This window comes from Emydura macquarii, unplaced genomic scaffold, assembly GCF_026122565.2.
Source record: "Emydura macquarii macquarii isolate MOO-44397 ecotype Brisbane River unplaced genomic scaffold, CSIRO-AGI_Emac_v2 contig_450, whole genome shotgun sequence".
Classification (NCBI taxonomy): domain Eukaryota; kingdom Metazoa; phylum Chordata; order Testudines; family Chelidae; genus Emydura; species Emydura macquarii.
The window spans coordinates 15,310,102-15,333,613 of NW_027130587.1; the positions used below are offsets into that span (position 1 = coordinate 15,310,102).

Below are 23,512 nucleotides of genomic sequence, written 5' to 3' on the forward strand. Positions count from 1 at the left end.
CATGGAATTCATTTTCATATCCCATAGGGGAAGCTTTGTTCTCTTGCTCTCTACTCTAAGCCTCTTCTTACAGAGGAAAACACTTAATGTGTTCCTGAATTCTAATAATAATAATTAAAAACAAAAGCATGTTACAAGTGACAGGATGTTCAACTGTCTTTATTATGCCTCCAAGCCATATAGACCCTACTGCTTACCAATAAATGCTCAAATTTTTTTCTCATGTGTAGAGTGTTGCAAAATATAACAGAGCATTACATTTTGAAGTAAGAAGAACAGAGAATGTTTCATCACCCAACACAACCAGGAGATGAAACATTTTAATCTCAATGACATGAACAGATCTCAGATATTGCTTGAATTTTCTTTCTACTTGAGAAACATAAGGGTTTTTAATATTCAGCTGTGTTATTAAGTCTTCTCAGTTACAACACTCCAATTTTAATATTCAGCTGTGTTATTAAGTCTGCTCAGTTACAACACTCCAATTTGTCGTGGTCCCCTCCTCAACACCCAAAGAAAAATGCTATACACACACACACACACGCACGCAGGTTTCAGACTACAAAACAGTTTAATGAAACTGAAATCAGAAATTTAAGATGGAAAAGGCCCGGCAGATGATAGAGTCCAAGAACCAGAATACCCCTACCAAAACAAAGCACTGCTTGTACACACAATTTTCTTCCAAGAGAAAGGATAAGAGAAATAACGAACCACACAAGTCACTCACTTAGTACTTTGCATTAAATGCTCTAAGCCAATCCACTTCAGCACATGTGCTTGACTTTAATATATTCATTGCCAAAATCTTTATTAATGCAGAATCAAGGTCGACTAGCAGTGCCACGTATCCTTCCAGGACACTGAATACACCTGTACTTAAACCTCAGAAAACCAGGAAATATTCGGTATGGTACACAACAAAAACCGCACTACTGTTTAAATGCCTCAAGGATTCCTACTTAAGAACAAGTCTTTAACCACATTTATTTGGCAGTCTTCCACAGAAAAAAAGCAATTCCAGTGTCATCTTATTCTTGAATTGTAGAAGACGACCACAATCCTAGCTAACATTTTGCATTTATTTCCAAGTCAAACAAAGAGCATAGCACTCCCCGCACCGTTTAAAACCCAAAACCACAATTCTGCCAACTCCTTTGTAATATTGCCTCAAACTCTTATCTAATTTTCCCAGAGGTTAAGAAATCTTGACATAGCATTTATTGCCCTAGATAAGTTCCAGCGCAAGACTACATATTCTCTCAGTCACCTGTTTGAGATACGTTATAAAATATCTAAACACAGCAGTTCCAGCCAGTTTACCTTAGAAGGATTAAAGATTATGAATATGATTATTCTGTTTTGTTTTTAAAACGGTAACATTTATGCTTCCCCATAAAGATGGCTTGGATTTATTTTCTATATTCGCCAGTTACAATGGGTTATACATCAACGTATTAGATTTTAATAAAGCAATGAGATATGTACTGTAACGACATGCCTTGCCTACTCTTGCTCCTCTCTCATTCTTGCTTCTTCAGCACCCACACTGCCTCTCTCTCCAATCCATTCAAATAATCAATATGACTATGCTCCGTATCACCCTTGGCTCCTTTCGACCCTTCCACAGCCTTCCCATTTCCCACTGCATCAAATTCAGGCTGCTTGTCTTTACTTTTAATTCTCTTCCTTGCTTATCTGCTCCTGACTGTCTCTGCTTTGCCCTCACCACTCCACCACGGATGCCAGCCGTGACTGCCCATTCGTCCACACTGCCCCGTACACATGGAATGCTAACTAATCCATAGGCCCACTCATCTTTCATAGCCCTACTCAAGACCCACTGCCTCTTTGATGCTTACAAGAAACCAGCCTTATAGTGATGGCTCAGAGGAGCAGCAGTCAGGGGTAGCAGACTGATTTATTTGAAATCATCAGGTTCTAAATTAACCTATATAACCACGTTCTTATTTATTTTGCCTCTGTCCTCTCTCCCCACTTCCAAGCTAATATTTGTTACACTCACTTGGGGTCCAATCCAGTTCCCATTGAAGTTGATGGGAGACTTTCCCTCAACTTCAATGGAAATTGGGTTGTGGCTTTTTGTAAGTTTCAGATTAGATTGTAAGTTCTTTGGGACAGGATTCTTGTCTTCCTATGTGTTTGCACAATGTCTAGCACACAAACCTGTCCTCCACTCTTTACACTAGTTTCCCATAATCAAGTTCAAAGTCCTTATCCTGAAGGTGCTCAATGGCATGGGCCCAGGATATCTAACAGATCACCCAAGATGAGGACCTCTCCAAAATGGAACTTTCTACCAGAAGGGCAAAGCCTGACAATGCAGAAAAAAGCTTTCCTGAGGGCCAGTCTGAGAATGCAGAATGAAATCACCTGGGAACTACGGACCACCATAAAACTCAGACCCTTCTGTTCCCAGTGCAAGATGCACTTCTTTACCCTTGTCTTCTCTAGCACAAACAAAGCGCAGTATGGACATTCAACAACCACCACCACCAAACCAACCAACACTCTACCCAAACAAATCACTACACTGCACATTCTTTCTCTCATCCTGTCGCCAGGGGAGAATTGTATGACCCACATGTGACAGATGTTAGTGGCATCCCTTCATGCACGACTGGAAAAAGGCCAGATATGACAGTGATCTAAGACTTTAAATAGAATTAGAAATGGAACCTGGTCTTAATTGCGATACGGGGGGGGGGGGGAGTAATCTGCAACACACTATATACACAGATAAACAACCAATATAAAATGTGCATTTTGTGCCAGTTTTAATACAACGCAAAGATTTTAAAAGATAGTGTTTCTGAGGTCTGCATTATACATAATGTACTTTTTTACAGAAAAGTTTGAGATACAGGGACCATTAAACTGAGATTTTCAAAAGCACTTTTGAGATTTAGAGCTCAAGCCTCATTGACTTTCCTCCCCTAAATCTTTTAGATGCTTTGAAAAGTCTCTGCTTTAAAAGTTTTGTGCAATTACCAACATCAGTTACACAACCCACTAAACTATCCAGTGCTACAGGAGATGCCCAGCAGAAGTCCACTTTTCAATCATTAAAAGCAAAATACCCATTTAAATGCAAGTCTGAATACATCTTGAAATGGTGCTTTTGTTGCTCCACTGTACAGTAAATGTTGTGAAAAGTGAGATCATCTGTGACTAAAGTTTTCGGTTGAAAATTCACTAAATGTTTGTGTTTCATACAAGCAGGGGACAAACGTTCTTCGTGAATGGACGGCTAACGTAGCTGGATGGGGTGATGAGTAGTTTCACAAAAACCAGCTCAACTAAATACATAAAAACTCTAGCTCCAAGTAAACCACACAAGCCATTTGCAGGATATTATCTGCAAATTTCCAAAAAGGTTCAAATGTAATTGTTATCATATGCCAATGTTCATGGACACCTAAAAGTGCAAAGATGTACTAGGAACTGTACAGATGATAATGAAGGTGAAAGGAAAACGAAGAAGCAAGATAAAAGGCCACTTTACCAAAGCCTCCCATGGAATGCCAATAATAATTTTCATCCACATAACAACTCCTTTCACCTAAGAACCACAAACTGCTTTACAAACATTAAGGGCCTGATCAAAGCCTTTTGAAATAAATGGTAAAACTCCCACTGATTTCAATAGGTTTTTGGATCAAACCCTAAATAATTAAGCCTCATAACATGCTTGGTGAGTTAAGTAAACAACATCTCCCTTTTACAGATCAATAAATTGAGGCACAGAGAATCAGACAGAGCTGGAAACAGGACCAAGGAGTCCTGACAACCTTATAAAAAGTTTGGGGTAAACCATTTGGGTTAAATAATCTTTGACAGATTATGACAAAACATTCCTCTTGGATATATATAAAATGGTATCCAACTTCAGTTTGGGGCTCGTCGTTATCAGAACTGGCTAACCTGACTCTCCACAGATCACAGTCTTATCAACAGTTTTTGCTATGTCTCTATAACAAACAGCAATGTTTTAGGAGAATCTGATGCTAACACATAATGCCATATGAAAGCTATTACGGAGCTAGTTCAGGAGGACTTGTGACCAAGGCAATACTGGAAACGGCTTCTTTTTTAAAGGAAAACTCATATAATGGCATCATTTACAAGATATTACCAAGGAAAGAAAAGAGCAAAGAATCTAAAGTAAAAAGTATAATAAAGCTATCATTTACATAGGAAGAAAATGAAAACCTTTAAGAGGACACTGCTTTTCTCAACAAACCACAAACATTAGAAAGCTTGGAAATTTAAGACTAAAAGTGATCCCCAAAGGACATTTTAAAAAGTTCGGTTTCTGAGTATTTTTTTTTCTGACAACTTCTGCCTGAGGCATAAAGAAGGACTGAAAGGTTTTGTTTGTTTTAGAGTTTTTTCCCCCCACTGTCCTTAGAAGTATCAGGAATATCAAGTCTTGATTTCCAGGTTTTGTGAGCTCTCATCACCTTCACTGAGATAAAGATGTTGAATGTTTAACAAAGACTTATTTTCTCCCAACTGTTCCTCAGACATTTAAGTTAAATAGCCAAAAGACAAAAAAGTTTTAAATAATCTGATAAACCTCTTTCCCCTCCCTCAGTTGCTCAGCTCTCTCTCTTCTGTGATCTCATAATCCCAGTAGTTTCCATGAAGTTCCCAGCTAGACAAAACATGAATTTCTAATGTACGCGCAAACAGCAAAAAAACCACCTTTCAGGCCTTTGTTACATCTCATAAAGAAGCAAAGAAGTTTGCTGTAGGTACAAAACGTGTTTAAAATGAAAAGCCATGTTTCACCTCCACTGTGGCAAGACCAGCATGTCGCCAATGTTCAGATGGATTTACAAGGCCTATATAAAATGTATTAAACCCCACATAAAAGGGAAATGCCTTAAAATGCTATGTACCCCAGGTCAGCCCTTCATGATTGCTGTATAATGCCAATGTAGGCAAAGAGAGGTTATTGCTGTGTATTGTAAGGGATACCTCAGAACATAAACCAATCCCCTTTTTCAGACAATTGTAAAATAATACTTTGCTACAACACAGAAGCTAAAAAACCCCAAAACAATTACATCTTAAATCCCAGCATTGTGTGGTAAATAAAGGTGGATTTTGGTTGAGCTCCATATAAAACTTTAACGGTACAACCTCCAGTTCTCTTTGAACAAAGAGCTTTGTGGAAATCTGATTAGAAACAGGGCAGGGATCTCAGGGGAAAGAGCTGATGAAAGAAAAAGTTGAAATTCATTTGCATGGCTAGACTATGCAAGGCAAACACAGACTATTAAACATGTAACTGCAGCAGTCCTGCTGGTAATAAAGCCAAGAAACTGACCTGAATAAAATAAACAAGCAGCTGGGGTAGCAAATCCTTAAGAGAGAGGCCTTCCCAAAGCCTTATGGGCCATGATATTTACACCCTCCACCCACATTCCCTGGATGCTTCAGGTATTCTCTATTAGCACAGCCAGTCTCCCAAGACTTCACCATATTTTAGATACCTGTATTTTCTGTCTTAGGAGTCTTGCCACTGCATCCCCCAGACTCTAGTTTCTAAATTCTGGCTTGTTGTGAAGTATTTCTTTCCCCCCCCCCCGTACTGGCATAACAATAAAACCAGAATGTTTAGTACTTCAAATTTCCAAATGCATTGCTGGAGATCATTACAGGCTGTCAATATTTACACAAACCACGCTACTGATGGGTTCTACAGAGCTGGTTAAAAGCTAATATTGTCCAGACAGATCTTTCTGTGCAAAGGATAAATCAAGCTTTTGGGAGCCTTTCCATAATAAAAAGATAAAAACACGCCTTACTCTCTAGTGAAACCTAAATACTGCCCAACTAGATTAACAAGCTACTTCCCCTTAAAGGATTTAAGCCTAAACAGCTAGGCAACAAATGTAACAATCAAAATAGAATGAATACAACACCTGTGAGTGTTTCAGCAGTTGCCTAATAAAAACATAATGATCAGTAACTACTAGCTAGTGATTTCAGAGAGGAAAATAATTACAGCTGGCTAGTGATGTACCTTGACTCCACAACTGCCTTCTCAATTTATTCACTGAAGCCCTAGTTCATCCAATCATTTAAGCACATATGTAAAACCCAGTGAATTCAAGAGTGAACTTAAAGTTAAACATGTTTAAGTGTTTTTATGGAGTTGGGACCTAAGAGACCTATAATAAAAATGAATTACTGTACCAAGTGTAATCAGGCCAGAAAAGGAGAGAGTATATTTTACATTTATTGCCAGGTGAGTCAATTAAATGTGCCTTTGAACATTACAACAGCAGCCACTCCAGGGGCAACAAGATATGAGACAATGTGTAGTCTTACCAAAAAAAAAATAGTGTATAAGTGTGCATATTTCACCCTTGCAACCACAGGTGACTTGGGTATCTTTAGTGAACTTCACTCATACATATCCCCCCCCGCAAAAAAAAATACACACGCACAGACACCAGGTTTCAAATTGGTCTGAACAGTTAAGCAGAATATTAAACCATTTTTCACCAGATAGATTTTATGGATTTGACACTCAGTAGTAGTTAAAATAATAAATACCGTAGTATAAATATGGTAGCACCCAAAATGCACGGGACACCTTTCTAACAGAGCAAGATACAATTCCTGCCCCAAAGAGTTTAGATTATAATGGTAGATGTGACGCAACAAGTGAAACCCATAATAGATGAGGGAAATAGGAGGATGGACATAGGAGGTTTTTACAGAAATACGGTCATGAGGTTACTTAGTTGTTAAGAACATCTTGTTACAAGACGTTCTCTAGTATGCATCAAACTCCCTCTATAATCTCACCACCATCATTCTATTATCTTTTTAGGAATATTCTACCTTACAAAAATGTACTGTAATGTAACGTTACATTAGCTGACATGATGCCTCTGACCACATCTGAGCGGTCCACCTAGACCAGAACAAATGGTGTTTAGATTCATAACGGCTGACTGATCATTAATCACACTTAGCTGATCTGATGATGAATACAATTTGTCCACTTAGATGTGGCCAGAATCATGTCAACTCACTCATTTGTTCACAATAATTTTCAAACACTCTATGATTCTGCAACATAGGTAAGACCTTGTAAGGCAAATGCCCCCTCACCCAACTCCACCCTGCGCAATCTCCCTCAGAACACTATCTGACCTTTTTCCCAGCTGCCTTCCTCAGCCAACCCTCCTTGCTGCTCCATTTTAATATAAGGTGCAGCTGTATAGCATAATCCTTTTCACTTCTATAAATCTTTTCATCTATTGAAGCCAAAGTATTTTATTAGTATTATTTAACTAAGAGATACTCAGGTCAAATTTGGTCCTAAATTTAGGATTTCTAAAGGAGGAGTTTTTACAATACTTAACACCAATAGAAATGTTTCCAGGAACTTTTACAATTTAATGCCAACAGCAAAAGTTTTTGTTATTGTTCTAATATTCATTTCCCTGCCATATCTGCTGGAGAGTAAAACTGACTACAAACTGGGCCCATACACAGAAGTGAAATTAACTGGACTCTTTTCCAAGCTAACAAGTGTGGAAAGTAAACAAACCGCAAACATTATGAGAACCCAATTCAGTTTTAAAATGTAAGCTAAAGTGTCACAGAGATACTTTTACAAAATAGGGGCCATGATTTTCAAAAATGGCCAGTGATTTTGGGTGTCCAGCTTGAGATGCCTTCAAAAGGATCAGACTTTCAAAAAGGGTTGAGAACCCACCTGATGAAAATCAGGTCCCTTTAAGGCACCTCAAATTAGCCCCTCACACACACACACACACACACAAAAGGAGGTGACCAGAATTACAAGCCAGGTCGGAAAATCTTGGCCCTGATTTTTAATCTGACAGCCCGAGAGGGAGTGCGGGGGAGCTGGGGGGAAACTCTAAACACACAGCGGGTCTGCAACTTTAAGCGGTGGGTGGAGGTGGGCAGGGAAAGGCAGATGGAAAAGCAGCATTTAGCCGAGCGCCGCTTCCACTCCCCGCCCCCCGAGCTCACGGGAAGAACAATTCCCCCGCGATCTCCACCACCCCGCTGCTCGGAGCGAAGGGAAGGGAAGGGCTCGTTCCCCTGCCTGCTCAACCACCCGCCCGCACACACGTGGGTGTGTGTATCCGGCATTGTCTGCAGCCCGCACCGGGGGCAGGGAGGCGAGACGCAGATTTTGTGTGTGTGTGTGTCCGTCCCCCTCCTCCCCCAAACGGCCCCTTTCTCCCCTCCCTAGCGCCCCCACTGCCCTACCTCGATCTTGTCCACGCTCCTGGCGCAGCCCACCACTTTCATGCCGTGCTGCACCAGAGCCCGGGCCACCGCCGCGCCGATGCCCACCGAGGCGCCGGTCACCAGCGCCACTCGGTCCTTCCAGCGCTCCATGGCTCTGCGGGCCCGGCCGGCTCACACAATGCAGCGCCAACCTCCCCTCGCCTCTCCTCCGCCCCCTCCCCGCCTCCCCTAAGCCCAGCCTCTCCCTGCCTGTTAAATATGCAGCAGCCGGGGCGGGCGGGATCCCCGTCTGCATGCATGGAGTAGCTTAGCCCGCCGCCGGCTTGCACCGGGGAGCAGGGGCACCCGAGGCCCACACAGCAGGCGGCAGAGCACTTCCAGACTCAGTGCACCCCATGCAGGGAGTGGGAGACGGCCTTGAAATGAAATGCTGCTGGAATCGGCAGCAAGGGAGGAGGTCTAGTCACCGAGCAGGACCCCAGCTAGGTGCAAGGCGCAGTACAAACACAGCAGCTAGTGGCTGAGCTGCTACTGACTTCAACACTACAGCATTTCACCTCAAGACCTGAAGAAATAGACGAGCTTTGCACCCAGGGTTCGGTAATCTGACACATCCTGCCTGTTATCCCGGCGGTATGCCCTGTAGTGAATTTACCCTATCCACTCAGGCTTTCCCAGGAAGCTAGAGTTGGTTGGAGTTTTATTTGTGAGCTGAAGGGAATTTCTGAGATGTCTTTTTTTGGTCACTTGCAGTGCTTTGTACATGTAGTTAAGAATGAGGAGAGGTACATATTTAACAAATAAATAAAAGGCTGGGTTCATTTACACAATAAAAAAAACACTAGAGCAACCAGGCAGCAACACAAGCCAGTCAACTTGCTACCCACCTCTTATCCTTCCTACTTTAAAACCAACTAAAAGCTAATGCTTGAGCAAATTAATAGATGAACCTTGTCTTTGTTGAAAGAAACAGAAGGAAGAAAGAGATGAAGATGGCTTTGTCAGAGCCAGTCTAAGGGGCATCAGGAACATAGTCAGGCATGGGTGTACTCTGTCCATAGTATCCTCTTCTCCACTACATTGACACTACTCAGGCTAGGAACAGGCACAAAAAGGGAAGGACCTCAAACCACACCATTGACAAGAGACAGAGGAAAACTATGGCAATAAAGTAACTCTCTTACAATAAAGTAAGGTGCCTTTATGAGAAGTGTGTAGTGGGGCTAATGAGAACCTCATGATGGCACAGGGAAGCTTCATGATGACTTGGAGAAGAGAATTGGGTATGGCAGGGATATGGAGATAGAAACTTACCCCTTTAGGGCCAAACATCAGGATTAAAATACCTAAGTCTCTCGGGGACTGATTTTAAATTCTAGCAGGGTGGACTCAGCCCATCATCACTTAAAAGGTAGATTAACTGGGTACCAGGCAGTGTAGAGGGGAGATCTGATCTTCGCTGCATGGATAGCAAAGATCCCATGGCATCTCTTGCAGGTGCAGAGATTTATCTCAGTGTTCTTAACCGTTTGGTTAGTTGGTTGACACCCTCAACCCCAGTGGTGACTGCATTTCCATGGTACTATAGGTATAAAATTTGCAAAGTGCATTGTGATTCTTGAGTTCGAAAGGGACTATAAAAGGTCAGATATTGAAAGAGATCATCAAGCAGACTAACTCCAGGTAGAAAAATAATGGGAATAGAGTTATCTTTTTAACAGAACTGTAGGACATTGAGAGGAACCAGCAAGAGCCAGTACATTTACACATTAGAAAGAAATACCACGTGAAACTAGAGAATTTGGTTAAGGCCAATTATAGCACCAATAAGCAGGGATAAATCAAGTCTGTGTGTATGTCAGAGCATTTCAGATCCAGAACAACAGTCTGTACCATGTGTCTGGGGACAGTTAAAGGTGACGGTCAGGGAGTTTTTTTTAAAATTAGTTTTATACTTCTTTTTCATCCCGTCTTCAACCCCATTCTTCCCTGTTTTGACTCCGAGTGCTGCAGCCACTAGACTGAGGTCTGGATGTCTATCCATGACAACTCCTTAAGGAGGCAAACTACCCCAATCTCCCTTAAAGACTACACCTGTTGCTACCAGTGATGGGCCTGGGTTGAATAGATAGTTCAGACCACTTCACATTTTAGCTTCTCTTCTACAGAGTTGGCCAACTTCAGCCTTAAATAGGTTTGATTTGAAAATTTCTGTGTATTTGGCAAAAAGATCACTCAGTCTAGTCGAGTTAGTTGAATTGAAAATTCACCCTAAAGTTGTGATGGGCAAATACATGAAGACATGGCGATCTTGTCTTTTAGCATTACAGTAGTGCCTTGAAGCCTCCGCTAAAGTCAGAATGCCAGTGTGGTAAACTTTGTGCATGCAGACAGTAAGTACCTGTCCAAAAAGCTTAATGGTTAACAGACACAGGATAGGAGGGAATAAAAAGGGACCATCACCACCACCAATTTGCAGATAGGAAACTGAGATAGAGAGATTGTGACTTGCCCAAAGTGCCAGAGGTAGCAATTGAACCAAGATCTTCTGCGCACCAGTCCAGTTCCTTCACTGCAAAGCCATCCTTCCTTCACTTTGACTTCTTGTTTTAACTTGAGAGTCAGCAAACATCTTCTTCTGGATTAATTAGGCAATTACCAGCTTCTCCACCTCAAGTGGTGATAAGTCTCAAGAGTCCTAGCCCTAAAATCTGAAACAAACAAAGTGTCCGTTCAATGATACAGGTTTGATTTATTCCTGTGAAATGGTCAGAAGTCATGTTATGAATAAGGAAAATCTGAGAAATCAAAGGGAAACTATCATTGTGTCTTTCAAGTGAGCCTTGGCAGCCTCTGAAGGTGAGGAGGTGGAGAGGTTCTTAAATAAATTAGCCCTGAGAAGATGAGACTCACAGCGTTAGGGCCCAATTTTCAGAGATGCTGAATGATGATCACAATGGGAGATGGGATTACTCAGCACTTCTGAAAGTCAGGCAAAAAAAATGACCTGGATACTATCTGCCCTTCACACAAACCCACCCCTTGAAACCTGTAAGCTTCTCTTTTTGCCTGTCATGCTTCTTATTTGTACTGCAGTAGCATGGAGACCTCATGGAGATCAAGGCCCCATTCTGCTAGTGTATATACACACAAGAAGAGACAGTCCCTGTCCCAAAGAAATTCTAATCTAAACAGACAAAACAGACAAAAGGTGGAAGGGGAAACAAAAAGGTACAGAAAGGTAGAGTGACTAGCCCAAGGACACACAACCAGTCAGTGACAGAGTAAAGAATAAAACCTAGGTATCCTTAGTTTCAGGTCCCTATCCCCTAGATTGTGCTTGGCTTATCTCTATGATTTTGAATCTACAGTACCTATAAAGCTTGAAATGTATAGAAAACCTTAGGAAAAACTGGGTGAGGTGGTCATTTATGTTTTCTTCTAATTATTTCTGAGAGAGAAGGGAGTGAGAAAAATCTTTTAGAAGGAATGTATTTGTACCAGATAACCAATGTCACAAATGATGTCACTTTGCAGCAATATTGTTATATAATTCAACTTCTGAGCTGAACAATAATGTCTCAAATGATTACTTATTTCCACAGCACTTACACCCCTTTGAACACACAAGAAAACAAGGTCATAGCCCAAGGATCTTTAAAGTTAAGGACCCAACTCCAAAAGACGTAGGTCAAGCCTTAGTATTCTTTGAGCTCAGTGAGTGTTGAGGGCACTCTGCAGCTTGCAGGAGTTGGCCAGCACTTCCCAGAATGAGGCCTAAATAAATAACCTGAGCCATGCAAGCTGTGTGAAGGGTGCATCAATGAGGGATATGAACTCTTTAAAGAAAAAAACTACTTATAATTCACCAGGCTGGAAAGGGGCTTTTGTCAGTAGTAGCATGTGCTGCTTCTGTTTAGCATGTGACATTGGGACTAGCTAAACCTTACTTAGTTTCAGACACTGACTAGAATACATAATTATCAGGCTATAAATCTTGAGAGAAAAAGCCCAGTAGGACACAAAGCAACCAACAATATCAATGAGACTGGGCCTGTTCCTGCTGTCAGTGAAAGTTTGTCAGTGGGTCCTAGATTGGGCCAAATTCATTCCTGCCCTGTAACTCTGTTGATTTCCATGGAATGGCACCAGGAATAAATTTGTTCCATGGTGGTGTTTTTTAGGAAATTAGTTTACAAGCTAATCACTATGGCAGGTGCTTTCTTAATTCAGATAAAAGATGTAGATTCTATATACAAAACAAAAGTGCAGTACAGTAGCTATCAGAGACTTCACGAGCAACTTGAAAAAAGTTAGAAAACTTTTGTTCTGGAGATGAGAGTTCTGTAAAATACAATATGCTGATCCTGGTTTCAATTACATGCTGAAGTTTACAGAACATCATCACTGGCTTGACTAATATCACTTTCTCACTTAGGACTCAATTTTGCTTCCATTGAAATCAATGGACATTTCACCATTCACTTAACTAGGAGCTGTTGATACCGGATGCTTAGTGATTAGTGTGAATACTAGAGAGACACAGTACACCTGATTTGCAGGTTTATAAGGTTTAATGTGCAAGGATTTTTATAAATATACTAGATGAATAAAAGCTTAAAATTAAATATATTATATTTACTAAACTTGGATAGCTAAGCAGTTATTTAGAAGGCTGTATACAGGAATGGCTTTTTTTTTTTTTTTTTTTTTTTTTTTTTTTTTTTTTTTTTTTTTTTAAAAGGGGCCCTGCCAAGGAGTTAGTGACCTTTGGTTTAACTGACAGCACCTTTTTTTTTTTTTTTTTTTGCACGCAGAGTTAGGTGTTGATGGAATGTGCATTTTTGTTTCAGTAGTGACTTTTTATAAATAGCTTTTATTTAATTATATATGTTAATTATATTGTTTTTTTATTTTTAATTACTTTTTAACACTATGATAATGGGGGTTGTTAAACATTTGGTGATAGGAGGGGCAGCGTAAAAATATGCCCCTTGGCAATGAAAAAGTGTACTTTTAGACATTTAAAGATAACTTGTTTTCCCTATTGTTATTAATGTGCAGTTGCAAACATACATGTTGTGTATTTTGTTTTGTTATGTGCCGTGGTTTGCAGAAACAGAGACATTTGCAAGGTTACTCAGTAGTTTTATTTATTTTTGCCAATTGGATGTTATGCTACAGGGGTTAGACTAGCCAAGCAAGTAACTGAAGCTATGTTAGGCCCGTAGGACAGTGGTCGGGCAACTCCAATTGCACTGGGCCTTTAACATTCCCCTTCTTGAGGGCTGCCATAGCTTAATAAGCCACCATGATGATTTTTTGATACACACCTTTGACTATGGCTTAAGGCACCCAGCCGGGGTTCCAATGATTAGGTTTTTTTTGTTAGAGTATATTGCAGAGTGCCACCTTACTAGTATACAGGGTTTTTTAGTTTGAGCTGCTTAGGGATTTTTTTAAGTTTACGAAAAGTTTTACTGCAGCCATTATAGAAACCATTTGCAACATACACAACAGCACAATGGGATGCAATGCTAGATTTAAAAATCTTAGTAGCAGGGGAGGACCATTTTTGAAGGGTTGGGGTTTTTTTTGGGGGTCAACTGTGGTTTGTGGCAGCTTTTGCAGCATTTAGGATTTTGATTACTGTAGTTTTATTATGTTTGACTATCCAATTTACAGTATTCAGTTGGTTTTGAATGTGTGTAAGGAGGGTTATGTTTGAATGTGTTACCATGCGTTGTACCAAATTAGTATTGATTTTTAATATTATAGGTTGAATGTACTTTATAACATTAATATATGCTGTTAACTGAAATACTTTTTGGTATTTTATAAATTATATAATTTTAATACAGCAACATTGCAATAATATTTATTTTGGGCAGAATTAAAAAAATTTTAAACACATTTTAATTACAATTTGGGTACATTGTGTGCATACACAAACACAACCTTGTTTAATGTACACAATGGTAAAATTAAAGCTATTGTTGGGTAACAAAGCATACTGACAATTTTATACATTTAATTAAGTTTTTTATAAGGGTATGTAAATTGTTAGTGATTTTTTATAAATATATTTTAATTTTGGTTTAAACATGGCTTTCCGTGTGCAGCTTTGTAAATTAATTGAGTTTTTTGGGGTTTTTTAAAATTTTTATGTTAGGTATTTAATAGGCCAGAACACTTCAGTTTTTACACTGAGGCCTAGGGGGATTATTTTGTGTATGTTTATGATGCAAACATTAGATATTGTTATTACAAAAGCTGTAATTACTTGAGCCTGGGAATTTACTAAGAAATTTAACATTTCTTACTAATGACTGAATGACTAATGACTTCTTTTTTTGGGTGGTGGCATTATTCTAAATTGTTTTATTTTATTAGGTAGGACTTTAAGTTTTTGTTGGATGATACTTTGGCCTATTTTTTGAGCCCAAAATTGTGCTTGTATGCAACCTAAAACTTTAGAGGTAGAATTTATTATAATTTTTGTGAGGTTTAATAAGCTTAACAACCAGCAAAATCAGAGACTACATTGAACTTAGTACCTGGAAAAGACCTAATTAAGATAAATAAGATACAAGTTAATGGTGCACTTGGGGTCACAGGCTAATTATAACAGCAATCTCCTGTGTGCTATAATTAGAACTATGCCACTGTTTCCATTTTAAGTCCAGCTTTATGAGGTTTAGACATTCACACTGGGCTAAAACTTTACCTACAAACTCTGCTTGAAAAAATGTACACATAAAATAAGAAATCATATGACAGTTTTTGCAGTAGATGTACAAACCCCAGCTAAATTTGAGGTGTAATTTGAATGAAATCAGATGTGTTACACAAGGAAGGAATATCGTCCAATATAATAAGAGTTGAACTATTTTTAAGATGACATTTCCATTCTTTTTTTGGCGAACTGCGGAGTGGAAGATGGGTTTTTAAAAAAAAATATGGAGGATTTCAGTGCTTATGAAATTACAAAAGCAAACATTTTTCACAGCATAGAAGTAAACATTTTTCACAACTTTAAAAAAAAACAACCCCCCACAACATAATTACATGGATTGTGAACAAGACACTAACTGGAAAGGTTGCAAAGCCAAGATGCTAGTAGAGTATTACAAAAATCTACTACCCCCCTCCTGCAATATTGTTGGGAGTTATTCTGGATGAAACCAGCACATGATGGACCTTATCAGAAGGTTGGAAGGATTGATGAGCGTTCAACTGGGAAGATGTAACTAACCATATAATAAGTGTGCTGACCCAAATAGGGAAGTGGCAAGAAAGAAGATGATAATTACATGGACTAATTTTGTAATTACATGTTAATTACATAATTAAAAATAATCAATATGAGGTGGGGGGAGCCCTGCCTAATTACATATTTAACTGAGACTGAGGAAGCATCCAAAGGAGACACTGAGCCTTTCACATAACCAACAGGAATCTCTGTAGCTGAGTTTTGGTGTAATCATGTTTATCAATAGACAAGCCTAAAATGCTGGAGTAGCTGAGATGGCTTGTTTACATCTTTACATTGTGACAAACTAAATATAGGTTCCCAAACAGAGCTGCTGCTGGCATCTGCCCATACTGCTTGGGATGGCAGCTACAGGCAACATATTTGGATGCAGGTCAAGCCCATTACCTTAATGTGTAGAACAAACAAGAGCCCCCAATCCTGCAAAGATTTACCCTTGTGCTTAACTTTACACGTTGAATAGTCAGTCCCATTATAGAACATGAAGTTAAGCACGTACATAAGACTTTGTTGTGAATAGACAATCAATGAACCAAAAGCCCCTGGTGACCATTAAAAGAGGGAGATTTCCATGCAAGCCCTTTTGTTTGGACTTTGATGACTGGAAATAAAAAAGGACCTCAAGAAGACATTTACATTGCTGTCTTTCCTGTGCTGTTTACTTAGTTGTCCATGAATGCAGAGTTGGTCAGCTTGTGAAATTATCATCTCCATTCTTCACCTTCCCCAAATCATTGAATTGTAGAAGTGATAGAGAAAGCTCCCTTATGTCATCCTGTCTATCTCCCTGCCAATACAGGATTGTTCTTTAGCATACATTTACTTGCATGTTGTCAAGTATGATTTTACATGTCTCAAGCAGTGGGGCTTTCAACACCTCCTTGTGGAACTATCAGGTCGGTCTATTGCAGGCAGGAACTTTTCCTGATATTCAGCCTAAGCTTTTATTTAATATCACCCCACATCTAATCATACTCCATTTTATTGTTTCAAATAATTATAAATACGGCTAGGTATCGCTCTAAAAATCATTTACTGATATTGATGGCACACACATTAAATATACTTTAAAAATTGGAAATTCATACACACAGACCAGTTTTAAAGTAAATTATGATGGTGACAGAGTGAAACTAAGAAAATTTAGCCAACTGAGAAGCGTACCAAACTTCTCCAATACTTAAGCCTAAAGTGAATCCTAAGAGTCATCTTAATTTAAAAGGAAAGTGCTGTGCATCTTTGAAGGTTGGAAGCCTTAAAAATTGATCAGACCCCAAACCAAACTACATACACTCAAATACATTGCAGATATTGAAAAAAAGCTATTTTCACAGACATTTTTACAAGTTCACTCTATTTAGGAAGCATCCCAGAAGATGAGGAAAAGGCAGTCTAATATTAGTGCAGTGGGGATGGTTGCTGGTGTGCCATCCTTTTTGATAGGCCTATGGAGCCACTGATGGTGTCAAACCACCACAAGCCCTATGTCAACCCTATAAATTACTGCCATTCAGAGGCAACTTCCCCATCTCCCCATGAAAAATATACTTTTGTGTATTCAGGTTCTTGCATAGAACAAGTGCACAGCCCTACTCAACAGTGGAACATCCAGCCTAGGTCATATAATTTTAAAGGAAAATGCAGGGACACAGGCAGTAGGGTATTGCAGAAGACATCCATTAATTTCAGTTGAGAGAAAAAGTCTGGGGGAAAAAACATTTCATAAGATGAAACGGGAGAATTTTTCACAGGATAAGCAAAGCTTAATTAAAAGGACTGTCAGCTTCCATCTTAAGAAATGAAGATCATGTTTTAATAATTTGTAGATAATTTTTGAGGAAACTGATGAATAAAAATAGTTAATACAAAAGTAGGGATATTAGATTTATGAAAGAAGAAAAGAAAGCAGGGTTTATGATCTGACTGCCATGTTACCATAATGTTTGGAAAAATAGGAGTTTGTTATAATCTCAACCACATTTTAGAAATTATGAAGGCATAACCTCTGTATACTCTTTACACCTCAGACACATGGACAGGTTTTAGATTAGAAAATGGCACAAATAAATGGGCAAGTAATTTTAACCTAAAGGCAATACATTTACAGTTTAAGGGCCTGATCTTGAAGGTGCTGAGCATTTGCAACTCCTAACCTGATCTTCCAATAAAATAAATCTAAAAACCATGACCTTGATAGTCTTTAGGAAGCAGTGCAGAAATATTATACAAGCAGTCGTACAGCTATATGTATGTGGCAAGTACCATACACTAGTAAGCAGGATCATTATATGCAAAATTCTATAGGGCAAAATCTGTAATCATCCACTTATATTCTGGTTAGATAGACGGCCCCTCTACAGGGCACAGGAACTAAAAACTAGACCCTGAGTCACAAAGTTTGGATCCAGGTCTGTCTTTCCTCGAGGCTCAAGGTAATAATTTTCAGGATTTCAAGTCCATGTTTACTAAGAAAATATATGGACCATGCTCCCCGTTCAGAATTCATGCAATGGTGGAGAGAAGCTAAGAGCTCCACAGAATGCTTCTGCCCTGCCAGCAAATACAAGAATGCCTTTTTCCCCTGCTTCTTACTGCCAGCAAATACAAGAAATTCCCAGTGATTCCATCCGGAGTTACTTCTATCCAAAGCAGGAAAATAAAATGCCCAGATACTCTCCTTCAATATCTACCTATCAGCTACAATCTCTAGCTTTCTGGTTGCAATCGTTAGGAGCAGCCATCTGCATGAGAGCCCACTGGAAAAACAAATTGACTTGAAATAGATGCTTTCCTTCCACCCTTAACTATATATTCTGAAATGCTGTTTGGCTTCAAGTTTTTATTTGTTTTAAATTTATTTCCATTTCCGTGTTCCAAAATACAAGAATGAAATTAGAGAAAAGTCTGTAGGAAACCAACAAATCCTACAGCAACATCTAAGACTCATAAGTATTCAGCATTTCACTGAAGCATGAAGATATCTAGTTTAAAAAAAAAAAAAAAGTTTAAATTATATAGATTTAAAAAAAAAAAAAAAAATTGGCACTACTTATCTCATATGAAAAGACAGGGAACTAAAAGAGCTCTTTTCCTTTAAAAGCTGAAGCATCCTTCGGGTTTTTTAACAAATGCAATATGAAACCAGAGAAGCGCCATCAAGTGGACAAAAGTGCTAAGAGCAACGGTTTGTAGCTACCCTTTTAGCATAATGAGCTGAAAAACCCATGGATTTGCCATACATAAAAACAGAAGTCTTGAAATGGTGTTAAAAAAAAAAAAAAAAAAAAGTCAAGAGACTCATTTTTTTATTATTTAAAAAGAGGTACTTTAAAAAGAGAAGGAAGCACTTTCTAGAAGGGCATGTTATAACAGCGTGAAGTTTTTTGGACAGTTTATTCACTGAAAAAATGCAGTTTCTATTTGAATGAGACTATTTGCAAATTTGGGTCTAATTCCATGAGTAGCTTCAGCCAGGAGAAATGATTTTTTTTAAAGTCACATTTCAACCTTTTTAAAATGAAACTTTTTTATTTCAAAATGTTTTGTTTTGAAATTTAGCTAGATTTGTTTAACAAAAAAAAAAACATAGCGCACACACAAAAAACAAAACAAAGAAAAGCATGCTTGGGGCTGAATGAAATGTTTTGTTCAACCCACAACAAACATGGTTGAACAAAACATTTAATTCAACCAGAAATCAATCTGTGTTTTGTTGCATTGAGGAAAAACCAAAAAAGAACATCTATTTTGGGTGAACCTGAACCAAAAATAACAATTATTCGTTCAGCTCTATATGTCCTATCCATTTGGTTTTCCAGACGTATGTCCATTTCCCCTTATATAGCTTCCATAAAAAGGCAAGCACACATTTTCTTACAGCCCACCTCTGCAAGTCTCTATCCAAATAATTCTACTTTATTACCTTGATTATTCAAGCTCTGGGACAAGGGAGACAGTCTGCCTGAGGTTCTGGTTAATAATTAATTCCAGGAAAAAAAGCCATTATATTGAAAATCCCCTCAATTAGATATATAAGAAGCATGAAAAGTACATTGTGTACTGAAGAGCTCTGTCGCTCAAAAGCTTGTCTCTTTCACCAACGGAAGTTGGTCTACTAAAAAATATTACCTCACCCACCTTGCCTCTCTAATATTCTGGTACCAACACGGCTACAAACAATGCTGCAAACTTTAGATGCATGAGTCACGGTTGCCTCGACAAAAAATGGTTACTTACCTTGTAATAACTGATCCTTTGAGATGTGTTGTCCACATGAATCCCACTATAGGTGCACATGCTCTCTACATACGAGATCAGATTATTTCACTGTCCGATCCCACTGAGGAATACCAAAATAAACTACAACATCTACTTAAACTCCCTAAAGAAACACAGGAACAAATCTACACAGACACACCCCCTGAGCCCTGACCAGCGTTATTCTATCTGCTACCCAAGATCCACAAACCTAGGAATCTTGAACACCCCATCATCTCAGGCATTGGCACTCTCACAGGAGGACTGTCAGGCTATGTGGACTCTCTCCTCAGGCCCTATGCCACCAGCACTCCTAGCTATCTTCTTGATACCACTAACTTCCTGAGAAAACCACAATCCATCGGTGATCTCCCAGAAAACACCATCCTAGCCACTATGGATGTAGAAGCTCTCTACACCAACATTCCACACAAAGATGGACTACAAGCCATCAGGAACATTTTCCCTGATGATGATACGGAACACCTGGTAGCTGAACTTTGTCCTGACCCACAACTACTTCAGATTTGGAGACAGTCTATACCTTCAAGTCAGTGGCACAGCTATGGGCACCCGCATGGCCCCACACAGTATGCCAACGTTTTTATGGCTGACCTAGAACACGCTTCCTCAAAACTTGTCCCCAAGCACCTCTCCTTTACCTACACTACATTGATGACATTTACATCATCTGGACTCACGGGAAAGAGTCCCTCGAAGAATTCCACCAGGATTTCAATAATTTCCATCCCACCATCAACCTCAGCCTGGGCCAGTTCACATACTTCCTAGACACTATAATACAAATAAAGGATGGTCACATTAATACCACCCTATACCAAAAACCAACTGACCGCAATACATATCTTCATGCCTCCAGCTTCCACCCTGGACACATTACGCGATCCATTGTCTACAGCCAAGCCCTAAGATACAACTGGATTTGCTCCGATCTCTCAGACAGAGACAAACACCTACAGGATCTCCATAGAACATTCTTAAAACTACAATACCCACCTGAAGAGGTGAAGAAACAAGTTGACAGAGCCAGACAGGTACCCAGAAGTCACCTATTACAGGACAGACCCAACAAAGAAAACAGAACACCACTGGCCATCACCTACAGCCCCCAGCTAAAATCTCTCCAACACATCATTAAGGATCTACAACCTATCCTAGCAGATGATCCATCACTCGCTCAAGCCGTGGGAGGCAGACCTATCCTTGCTTACAGACAGCCCCCCAACCTGAAGCAAATACCCACCAGCAACCGTACACCATACAACAAGAACACTAACCCAGAAACCCATCCCTGCAACAAACCCCATTGCCAGCTCTGCCCGCACATCGACTCTAGTGACACCATCACACATCCTAACCACATCAGCCACACCATTAGGAGCTCATTCACCTACACATCTACTTATGTAATATATGCCATCATGTGCCAGCAATGCCCCTCTGCCATGTACATTGGCCAAACCGGACTGTCACTACGCAAAAGAATAAATGGACACAAATCAGACATAAAAAATGGTAACATCCATAAACCAGTCAGCAAGCACTTCTATCTCCCAGGACACTCTGTAGCTGGCTTGAAAGTTGCCATACTTCTACAAAAAACACTTCAAAAACAGACTTCAGCGAGAAACTGCAGAGCTGGAACTCATATGCAAACTTGACACAATCAGACTGGGTCTGAACAAGGACTTGGAATGGTTCTCTCATTACAAGAAGTAATTGTCACTGTTCACACATTCTCATCTTTTAATCAATGGTTGTGAATAGGCCTCATCTACTCAAACTGAATGGACTTTGCTAACACCTACCCTCCCCATTGTTGTTCCTTAACCTTGGATGTGATTTTTTACACACACACACACACACACACACACACACACACACTTTTTATTTCTTGCATCTGACGAAGTGGGTCGCAACCCACGAAAGCTTATGCCTGCAGAAATTAAATTGGTCAGTCTTTAAAGTGCTACAGGACTCTCGTTTTAGCAAGCAGTTTTTTTGGGACTGCACTAGTGCCCTCACACCCCTATTTGAGAATATAAAGGGCAATGAATGCCAAACCACCATTTTCCTTCACCAATTCAGAATCAAGACTATAGGACTCTCAGCAGCTGGGAAGGAGAGTGGGTAGTTAAAACTCATTGTCTAGGTGTACTTAATTCTGCATCTCCATGTGGGCAGATAGACTAGTTGACCTCGTGAGGTCTCTTCCAGGCCTACATTCTTATGATTCTATGATTGTTTACTTGCACTCAGTTTATCAACCGATCCAGATCGTTCTGCATCATCACCCACCATTATTTACCATTCCTTCAATTTGTGTCATCTGCAAGTTTTATCAATAATGATTTTTTATTAATGATCTGGAAGAAAACAAAGTGTTAAATAGCATAGAGTCAAAAATAGACTATAACTAGAAACGGGATCCCAATAGAAATAACTGTCTTGATGAAGAGTTACTATTTACCGTTCCATTAAGATGACTCAGCAGTGGCCATTGCACCATGTTGCTGTTGTGAAATAACTGATTTAAACAATTCCGTATTATAAATCAAATAGATGATCCAAAGAAATGGCTTCAGTAGTCACGTGGCTAGTTAAGACATTCTTCTAGTTCTTTGTACTTGCATAAACAGTTGCCCTCAGCTGTGTGGTTTGGCACCTATGCTTGAAAATGATATTTTTACTATAATTTAAGTTATACATTAGTATTTTACTATTAAATTAGTGAGAGGAGCAAAGGCAAGAAAAGATTCCCTCCCAGCCAGTTCCCATCCCAGCCAAAAAATGCAACTTTGATCTAGCCTTCAGACATGTGAACCTGCTTTGTAAAAGCAAAGACAGACAATCAAGCTCATACCAATGACTAGAGCATTTCTATTTTTGAAGTCTCTAATCAACAGGAATATAAGAGGTGAAAGCCAAGTGAGGAAAGTTCTATCCCAATTAAAAAAAAATTTTTTTAAATTAATTTTACACAGTAGAGGACTTCCAAGTCGAAACAGATGACTGTGTAATCATTTGGATCTCTTTCCTAGCACAAGTAGTTGTGTCACAAGCAATATGAGCATTTGATACGGGAAGTTTTGGATATGTTTTTGACTAGATTGTTCTTTCCTACATGCTTAGAAAGCCAGTAGCATGATCGCAGATCTACCTGTATTTTTCATCAGAGATTTAGTCTTACTAAATATAGATTTTCAAGTTAACCAGTAAAAGAACTATTTCCACAGTAAGCTAGAATATTCGTTGTACCGAATCTAAATGTGAAGCTTCTGCTCTAAGTATCAACACTTAAGTAAATTTTGCACGTTTATTACAATGTGCGCGCTTTGGGTTTTTTTAAAGCTACTTTCCTTAACCCCATCTGATGAAGTACACAGATGATTCCATGGCCTCCATGCCATCTTTGGACAAAGCACTGCTATCACACCACATTCTGAGTGAACTGCAAGGAAAAAGCAGGTTACAATCAGCCATAAAGGGGACAGCTCCCATCATCTTCAACAGCAGTTGTACCAATTTACTCTAGTTGAATTTAGCCTACTGCTCACAACCTCTGTAGTCCATGTCTATTTAGAATCAGAAAGCTAATCATTTTTCATGCTAGCATACATCTCCCACACTTCCTATCTTCAGTGCTGAACAAATCATCCCATGACACTAACAGGCTGCAATATTATA

The 23,512-nt window shown here is 39.4% G+C and overlaps 1 protein-coding gene across 7 annotated transcripts in view; it reads right to left on the bottom strand.

Moving 5' to 3' along the window:
• DHRS11 (dehydrogenase/reductase 11) overlaps window positions 1-8,510 on the bottom strand; it is a 66,628-nt gene extending 58,118 nt beyond the window's left edge. For all 7 annotated transcript variants that reach the window (XM_067538110.1, XM_067538114.1, XM_067538108.1 and 4 more), the window contains exon 1: window positions 8,293-8,510. In XM_067538110.1, coding sequence (XP_067394211.1) covers window positions 8,293-8,424 — 132 coding nt within the window. In that variant the 5' untranslated portion in view covers window positions 8,425-8,510. The remainder of the gene's footprint in view (window positions 1-8,292) is intronic.
• Window positions 8,511-23,512: the final 15,002 nt, after the last annotated feature.